The sequence below is a fragment of the Ornithodoros turicata genome, chromosome 2 (assembly GCF_037126465.1).
Source record: "Ornithodoros turicata isolate Travis chromosome 2, ASM3712646v1, whole genome shotgun sequence".
Classification (NCBI taxonomy): domain Eukaryota; kingdom Metazoa; phylum Arthropoda; class Arachnida; order Ixodida; family Argasidae; genus Ornithodoros; species Ornithodoros turicata.
In genome coordinates this window covers 54,969,953-54,979,659 of record NC_088202.1, presented here as the reverse complement: position 1 = coordinate 54,979,659, position 9,707 = coordinate 54,969,953, and the positions used below count along the sequence as shown (strand labels likewise).

Genomic DNA, 9,707 nt, shown 5'->3' with positions numbered 1-9,707 from the left:
TAAACCACGACTTGATTGCTTCTTCGTTGCGTTGTACTTTGTGCAGGAATCTTGTCGTCACGCCAGGTGAAGCAACCTAAACATCAAAGGAAAGTAGACTGCGCTTGAGATTGTACATTTATTGTTGGCACATTGAGCTTCAAAGAACATGCATGCCATACACATTGTCAAATCTGAAGCACATGCACTTATATTCCTCCAAAGTTGTAGATTGGGACATAATTAACTTAATCAGTGTACAAAAATCTCACTTTTTCTTACGTTGCTTCAGATCGGAAGAGTGAGGAGACGCTGTTTGCCATGAGCACTAAAATCATACTGCAGTACCCTTGAATCATGCGCCACATGAGCCGTGGAGTATGATCTTCCTATAGAAGAAATACAAGGAAAATCGAAGCAAATAAAAGATGACATCACCATGAAGTTCGGCATAACTGACATTAAAAACATCAACTGACGGTGTAAGGCAGGCCACTCAGGCAGGCGTTAAGAATAAACTTGACCACCACAAAGCATTACCAAGCTGATCTACCTTAACAGTTTTGAAGTATGCTCTTTTCTTTGTGGTGTAAGCTTCGCAACACAGACAGATGACCTGACAAGGAATCGAGAGTCGCTCGTGTGGCATGAAATCAGTCAAACGGCACATGGATGCTAGCGGACAAAAACTCACCTGAATTGCAAGACTGAAAAGCGCATTCCGGAATACATCGGTTCAATTACATTCAAAATCAGGTCGTCCAATCCTCATTTCGACGGCAGACGCAGAGATCGCTTCATCATCGCACCTCAAACCCATTCAAACCGCACGGGCGGTTAGTTAGTCTGCGTTTAGCGGAACATAGCAAGCACAAGTTTCGTACTCACGATATTTGCAAATGCGAAACGTGTGCGCAGACACATAGTAATACTATCTATTCCTATTCAAGCACGGCGTATTGCAAAATAAGCTAAAAAACGCCAAAAAACTGAATCCAGCCCTCTACTACTACAATTTCAATTCCGAAACTACACGCAGATTAGGCCCTGCGGCATCGTTGCGATTGCACAATGATTGCACTTTACAGTGCAACGTGCAACGACCGTTGCGACCAGGCGACGCGGCACAGGTGCGTCCGTTTGCAGTCCTGGACGGATCATCGCCGGACAGCTTGAACACGACCTTTGAAGGGTAAATATTCACATCCTCGTGGAACTTCCCTGGGACATCTGCCCAGGATGCGGACATGGATGATCGATTTGGGAATATTATGGGACACAGTGTTCTGTCTGGGATTATACTCTGAGGATCAGGTTTGACATCCCAGGGATGCCATCCCTGTCCCTATCTGACAACCGTAGGATAGCCCTGGGATGAGTGTGTTCTTGGGGATGGTCGCTGCATTTCTCAACGCGACGTTTCTATGCAAGTAGGCCTACAAAAATTATCTTGACGAAACGAGAGGACGGCGTGAGTGCGTCTTATTTTGATACCCAACTGGATGTACAGAGCGAGTGGATAATACACTCTAAAAATGGTGACACTTTTGTGACGCGTTGCAAGCGTCACTTTTTTGCAAAAAAGTGACGCTTTGCTCAAGTGTCACTTCCAGACGCTTTTTGTTCCTTTTTGCTTTTTAAGCATGTGTCACGAGACCTCCCACAACAAGTGTCACAAAAAACGTCGCACACTCTAAAAACAGAGCTTCACCGCATAGCACGCCGAAGGCCAACCATGGTACAGAATGATGCATTTATCACTGCTGGTTAGCTGAAAACAGCAGGCGCAAGCCTTTTTGGGACACTTATGGAGTTATGATAAGTGTCCCGAAATGGCTTACCCTCGCGTTTTCAACAAACTAACAGTGATGAAGACATCGATCTGTACAATGGTGGCCGTCGGCGTGCTATGCGATGAGCTCTGTGTTTAGAGTGCAGGTGGTGTCGTGGTCACGACTGTGCTGGTGGTGCTAGCGAAAGGGCTTGCGGTTGTCGGCCTCACAGAGATGCCGGCTGTGCCGCTTGGGGTATTTCCTGGGTTTTCCTCAGACACCTTGAGCCATATGACGTCGGCACAGGACGGACATTCCCTCACGGCGTCAGTCATGACGTTGCCCTCGTGGTCGCAACATCGCAAGGTTGCATAAAAGCTGAGTGTATTGTCTCAATCTCAATCTTGACAACCCTGGTAGTGCATTGAGTGCGCTCCCACCAGCCCACACGGGGAAGGATCCAAAGCGTCCGAGACAGCATGAGACAGAATATGAGACATATACTTAACTTTTATGCAGAAGACTCTCAGAATGTGGCTCTATAGACTTCAGAGATGGGTGAAACATGCAACGGACACTGACACCTGATGTACTCGTATGTGGAAGGCACGCTCACATGCTAGGGGTCACGTGAAAAGAGAAACATTTTATTTCAGAATCGATACACTGCGAGGTAATCGCGCGGCAAGCACGAAGTTCAAGACCCTCCTGGTTGCGTGATTCCCCGACTAAGTTGGCAATCGTTGCTCGAACGGCATCTCGAAATACAGGGGTGTCCTGAAGGGAAGCATGGTAACTGAATAATTAGCAAGAGCTTCATTTGCGCTTGCGTTGGCGACTCACACGCTATTCTGAAATTTCCTAGTAGGGGTTCTGCAGGTCCTAAAAATAAGTGGTCAGTTTAGATCACGACACATTAAAAAAGAGAAGTGAAGACAAACGAAATGCAGAACGTAATCGCAAGAAACGGCGCAATGCAGTATGAAGAAAAACTCACGTATGCGCACTCTCTTATAGAGTGCTTCCAAATAAAACGCGAAGAGACAGGCGCCAGAACGAAACCGGAACGTCTCCTCCTCCCGACGCCGCGCGTGGCGCTAGGGCGCGCCAGGCCCAACGCGCATGGGGCCGGGCCCCATAGCTTTTGTTTGAGCTGCAGCGCCAGAGCGCCATCAGCGCCAGCGCCAGAGCGCCACAGCAGCCGGAGATTGCTAGCGCCCTGGCGCTCTTGCGGCGGCAGCGGCAGCAGCAACTTGAGGCGTCCCATAGCTTTAGCGGCTTTAGCGACAGCGTGGCTGGCATGGCAACGCGGGTGTTTATGTGCAGTATCATGGCGCGGATCCTGTGCACAGCATCTACGCATCTGCTATCCGAGGTCCTTGTGTAATGTGGACTTGAACAAGAACAAGACTCTCGTGAACCTCGAAATAACTATGCCGTGCTGTCCGTGTCTCTATACGCTGATCGTTTGTTGATGTGTACAGACCAAGTATGTGGCTCAGTGTGGGGTTTGATAGTGAACGTCGGATTGTGGAACCGAATATGCATACACATGTACATCGATATACGCTGTACAGACTTCTCAGGTATTTTTTCGTACATGATGTTACATTCTCAGACGCGTTTCATACAGCTGACTGTCATGCAGCCCTAAATTGTACATAATTCATGTCATTGATGAAATAAAGGACTTTGCGTCAGGAATTTTACCCAAGGCCTCTTTCTTTCAACAATCCTCTGCTTCTGCCCATCCTACGCGAGTGAAAGTGATACATTGTGGTGGCCCAAGGTCAGGGTTGAAAGGTATCGGGAAAGTAGGTAATGAGGCCAGCCTAGTGTTCAGTTTTCCCGAAATTGGGAAGTTTTTCGCTTTCCCTTTCTAAAACGGGTCAACCTTTCGAGACGATCACCGTGTCGTCAGTCTGGATTCGCACGCTTCCATCGCAAGTTCACCTTCGAAAGAATGCCGCGCTACAATCACAGACTACTACTTCGGCGACGAAGAATCTTGCTTAGAGCCGCAGCAGCACTGCTGACCCTCTACTTTCGTGTGAAATGGAAACGCACGAAAAAGCGTTCACAGTGGGTCAGTGTGCTGTGGCAAGCATGGGAAACAGAGGGCGACTTTCACACCCTGGTAATGTACCATCCCTATTATCTTTAACTTATGGGCGGCTGAAGTTACATCTTAATGATTTTTCAAATATTTTTCATATCTATGCATATTTACATTCTCATTAAGGGTCCCAGCATTTTGAATTGTCTTTGCCTTATACTAAAGTTCCATCAAACTATTTCAACGATGGTGCTACTATTGTTTAACTTTGCAGATGTCTAAGATGAGGACTCACGACACTACCGCATTCAGGAGATATGTCCGTGTATCTCCTGAGCAGTTCGACTACTTGTTGAGCCTCATCAAACACAGGCTGCAGAAGCATCCCCATGGCCGTCCAGCTCTGGAACCAGCACATCGATTGGCCATCACTCTGAGGTATGTTTTGTCCTGTTTGCCCAAAGCGGCTCTTCTTTTCATGCTTTAAAAAATTTGGCGGTGATTAATTGCTCATATGCTGGTTTAATAGAGCGCTCATTTGCTAACTCTACTGCCCACCAATCGAGTATGAATTTAACTTTGAAATTTCAGGTATCTTGCGTCTGGAGGCTATCTCAGCAGTGTGGCATATAGCTTCCGCATAGGGTTCACGACAATCAAGAGGATTGTTTATGAAACATGCACGGCATTGTGGGAGGAACTGATGCCCATCTACCTGCCTGTAAGTTGCAAATCATACATGCATGCTGCTTGTAGTAAATGCATATGTACTCATAAAGACTGTGGAGCCATTCAAAGCTATATTGCCTTTTGTTAACTGCCTCATTCTACAATTTTTTTTTTCTTCAACAATGTTGCTATAAGGTGGCAACATGCTTTGAATATAGCTTTGAATGGCAGTCTTGCTGTGTTGGAAAATTACGGAGTAGCTACCATAGCATCCGTTTAGCATTGTCTTGACAGCCCATGTGGGTCACCTGCCGAGTACCATACCTGATGCACTCATGTCATGTAACTATCACATAATGGAATCTCTACTTAAGAACAAAGTCAGACAAAACTGCAGGAGTTTGCAGAAAAGCAAATGCGTTACTTGCTTTTCATCTTTCTGTACTGAAGGACTGACTTTCACATTGCCATTGCCACCATGTAGGTGTGTTATATTCAAGCCAATGTTTGGTATGTTACAGAACCCTACACCAGAGGTGCGGGCACAGTCCGCTCTGCACTTTGAGGAAAGGTGGGCATTCCCAAACTGTGTTGGTGCTGTGGATGGGAAACACATAGTGATCGAAGCCCCAAGCATGGAGGGTCCATGTTTTATAACTACAAGGTGGCGTAATATTCTCTCATTCTTTTCTGTAAGTTAGGATGAAACCATACAGAGCATTTTTCCTCATAGGGGTCACACTCCATCGTACTGATGGCCGTAGCTGATGCCAGCTACAAGTTCCTGTATGTTGACATCGGAGCTTATGGCTCTCAGTCCGATGGAGGCATATTCAAGGCGTGCACATTGGGCAGGGACCTTGAAGCTGGTGGCCTGGGACTCCCACCGCCAAGGAGGCTTCCTGGATCATCCCTGGAAGCCCCCTATGTGTTTGTGGGGGACGAGGCCTTCCAGCTACGTCCAGACTTCATGAGACCATTCCCTGGCACAGACTTGGACGACACCAAGAGAGTGTACAACACCAGGCTCTCACATGCCAGGTATGACAGTTCATGTATTTCTGTGACTATATGAAGATGCTCTACAAGGCAAATGTAGGTATTTTATACATATGCAAGTTTGTAGTACACTATTCATGTCTGGATACCAAACATGAGTCACTGTGACCATAACCAGCAAAAGCCTCACATGTAGTGCACTGCAAATGTGCATTTCTATAAAATTAGTGCAAGTGAATTAATTCACTGAACCGGGAAAGGACAATGCGTATAAGTCTACTGATGACGGCTAAGGAAGATGTTTTATGCCACACCAAACATATTCAATCAGTAATGTTTGTGTGGGTAGTTGTAGTATTCCAATACGTATAAAGCACAGCCGGGTGGTAATACATTTGCATATTGCAGACGGTGTGTAGAAAATGCCTTCGGGATCCTTGCGTCCCGATGGCGCATATTCAGAAGACCTCTGAATGTCAAGGTGGAGAACGTCGAGCTCTTGGTCCAGGCTTCCATCGTCCTCCACAATTTCCTTAGAGCGCAGGAAGAGGCAGCTCCGGGAGGGGAGACATATTGTCCACCGGGTAAGGCAGCATCAACAACAGTAATAATAAGAAAGTAATGAGAAACCAACCACACATAACACAGGAGAACACTTTATTTCGCACTTTGCACAGATGTGTGCTGATGCAGTGCAGAAAATAGACCACTGAGAAAGTAAAAAGTTGGCAAGTTTTTGTAGGAACTTGTACTTTGATGCTTCGAGTAGGTGACAATACATATAAACAAAATGTGAGGACAGAAATTACATGTAGCACACAAATCCTAAAGTACATACAACAAAAAACATACAGGTACATGCTAAAATGCTTAAGTATGAGGCTGTAGAACAATTAATACTAACACAAGTGTACTTAAAAAATGTATGTTAATTAGGTACCTCATTAGTTGGCAACGTTCCAAAAAAAGTTGAAATGGGCATGCAAAGAGCACTGAATTGAGGACACCTTATCTGATAATGTCTCAAATTACTGTATGACTTGCCCATTTATGTATTGGCTATCAAGTCACTAATTCACGTGTTAGTTAATTTTAATTAGTTAGCAATCATACAAAATACTGGCTGAACAAACCAACTTGACTTCATCCAAAAATATACACTGTGTATCTTTTTATCTGCAAGAAATCTTCGTAAAAAGGGGAGTTGCCTTAGGACGCTCTTACATTTGTCATAGGATTACTGGACAGGGATGCTACTGGGAAACCATATATTTCCTAAATTAGGGGACTAATTATGTTTCAATGAACTCTTTCGTTATTGACCTTAGGGAGCACATTATAAAGCACAAAACAACCACAGAAGGAAACAAAGATTGTGAAACATAACGCAAAAAGAGTTTCTTTGAATTGCATGTGACGTCTTTCTGTAACGCTAACTGAAGGTGCAGATATCGACGCCACTGTGACTCCTTTGCTGATTACTTACTGTTTGCAGCAGATGTCACAAGTAAAATGCTGAGGTTAATAGCGCGCACTGTGATTACTTTTGTGCTTCATCAGTGGCTCGAGTGCATCATGTGCAGATCAGGCTTTAATATTGCACTTGTAACATGTTCCCTAAAGGCAAAAGGGCAAGGGTGCAGGCCAGCTGGTACATGGTGAAAAAATTGGAACCCGAGAAAGGGACAGAGGAGGAACGACACGACACGTTCTCGCGAACGTGTCGTGTCGTCCCTCCTCTGTCCCTTTCTCGGGTTCCAATTTTTTCACCATGTTCCCTAAAGTAAGTAATTAAACTATCTGATATCTGTTAATGAGTCCATTGATTGAGAAATAATATGCCTTTCTAGTAACAGCCCCATTGACTAATCCAATGACAAAAGTAAAAGCGTGCTAAGGCGTCTCCTCTTTTTATGAAAATGTGTTGTAGCTAAAAAGAAACACCCAGTTTACTTTTTTTTTTGTAAAGAATGAAAAATGAAACATATGCACGCACAATTACATTGATTCTGATTCTAGGACACCTTGCAACAGTGGAGATGATATTGTAAAAAAATGTAGATCCAATATAAGTGAATGGAAACTTTTTTTTTATGAGTAAGAGGGGATAACCTGTCAAAATTCTGCTAAAGGCTTTGCAGATCGACGCTGCAATGCTGGTGGAGCGGAGGACGGTGAGTGGAGACAAATGCTCGCCAGAAATCCAGCTTGTGCACTGGGGGACCTCACGGCTACTCTCGCAAGGCGTTTCTCCCGTGAGGCAGCGAACGTAAGGAGCGTCTTTGCAGAGTTCTTTTCAAGTGAGGCAGGTGCAGAGGAGTGGCAGTGGGAGAAGGCTGGTGCTCGGAGACCACACAAGGACGTCTAGAAAGGTCTGTAACAAAACAATGTCTCTAAACAATGTGTTTACATAAGCAATGAAAAACTGTCCTGAGCTTACGTGCTTAAGTACATAGTCGTTTAAACCACTGAGTGCTTTCATGCATCAAGCGTTATTGAAGGGCACCAGTATGTCTTACCTACATATTTCTTCTTCAGCCTACATATCTCCTTTTTTTTTTATTTACCTCTGTCTGTCTCTCTCTCTCTGCCTTTAAAGCTAGCAAATATATTGTATACAGGGTGTCCCAGAAAACGTGTCATGAAAACTAAAAAAAGAAAACTACGCCACCTAGAATCATGCAGGCAATGGCATTTGTTCTTACTAAGTTTTTGCCACCTCCTGATGTGCATGTCATGTAACATAAGTTTCATTATGTAAATTTTTGCAAACTGAACTCGGAAATTTGCCAAGTAAAGGTCATTTTTTTAGCCCCCCAATGTGAAGAGCATGATGAATTTACTCAAATTAATGATAATTGACAGGAATATTGAGGAGCTATCATATTAGAAAAAATAGCCGAAAATCGTGCTGTATGGAGCTCCGTGTGAGGAATTGTTCAGTGGAATCATTGTCAGTCTGAGGAAAGGAGGTTAGAAACCCAGCTCACACTGGCATGGCAAAATGAGATAACTGACATAGCTTAACGCGTCCGTCCTCGGCTGAGACCATACCTTCCCTCTCCCAATTTCAGGAACTGTCAGTTTTTCTACTACTATCACTCTGTGGGCTGGGTTTCCAACCTTCTTTCGTCACACTGACAGCGACAGCACTCAAAAAGCCCTCGCGCACCATACTCAAGCGCCCCAAGAAGGATGATGTTCGGCTATTTTTCCCGACAGGATAAATACTGAATATCACTGCAAATTATCGTGAATTTCAGTAAATTCGGCATGCTCGTCATGTTGGTGGGATAGAAAAGGGACTCTTACTTGGCAAATTTCTGAGTTTACTTTCGCGAAAATGTACATAACTAAACTTAGGTTACGTGATATGCACATCAGGAGTTGGCAAAAAAAAACAGTAAGAACAAATGCCGTTGACCACATGACTCCAGGTGGCGTAGTTCTTTTATTGGAATTCAATGACACGTTTTATGGGACACCCTGTATAGCTAGGGAGTGACTTTTTTGGCTTAAACCTGGTATTCAACCAATTCGTGTTAAGCACCAACCCGAACTGATGTTTCCACTGCAGACGAACAAAGGTCACCACAGAAACGCACACATGCATGTTTGTGCCTGAAATGTCGGCACTGTGTATGCCTTTAGGAATTGGCACTGGTAGGTAACCACGCACACACAAAAGATTAGGAAAGGACCTAATAAATAAGAGAAGAAACAAAAACAGCCAGTAACATGCAAAGACACAGTTGTTACCACCCAATTTCTCCCCAAATTACAGATGTAAAAATAGTGCCTGATTTCCCCCTCCCGGATCTGCGAAAGGCATTTAACCCAAAGAAGTCAATCCCCACATATATAGCAAATGCAGACTACTCACTCTTCTTCCATCACAATGTTTACAGTCTCCGGCTCCATGTAGGACTGCACTAACCGTAGCACTGCAATCTCGCATTCAAGCTGTCTGTGGGCAGGTACTTTCGCTACCCAACTTGACACAAGCTCGCCAAAGTTGTAGCTGGGGTCCAAAGGGGCCTGCAGGGCCACGTTCGAGTCCCTGAGCTCTTTTGCAAGCGACCTAAGGGCACCCTGCAGGTCATCCTCCATATCCGGCGTCGCTTTCCTCTTTCTGCTGCGACGACGTGCCGTAGCAGGCGGTGCTGACAGAGGAGCATCCTCCTCATCTGCTGAGACATAAGGTCCTTGAGACATGGACGGTCCCTGACTCT

At 44.9% G+C, this 9,707-nt stretch overlaps 1 protein-coding gene across 1 annotated transcript; it reads left to right on the top strand.

Moving 5' to 3' along the window:
* Positions 1–5,214: 5,214 nt before the first annotated feature.
* LOC135383503 (uncharacterized) lies at positions 5,215–9,490 on the top strand. The gene is made up of 4 exons (XM_064612931.1): positions 5,215–5,517; positions 5,884–6,059; positions 7,608–7,847; positions 9,384–9,490. Exons 1-3 carry the CDS (start codon positions 5,231–5,233, stop codon positions 7,841–7,843), a joined length of 699 nt encoding a protein of 232 aa, XP_064469001.1. The 5' UTR covers positions 5,215–5,230; the 3' UTR covers positions 7,844–7,847; positions 9,384–9,490.
* The last annotated feature ends 217 nt before the right edge of the window (positions 9,491–9,707 follow it).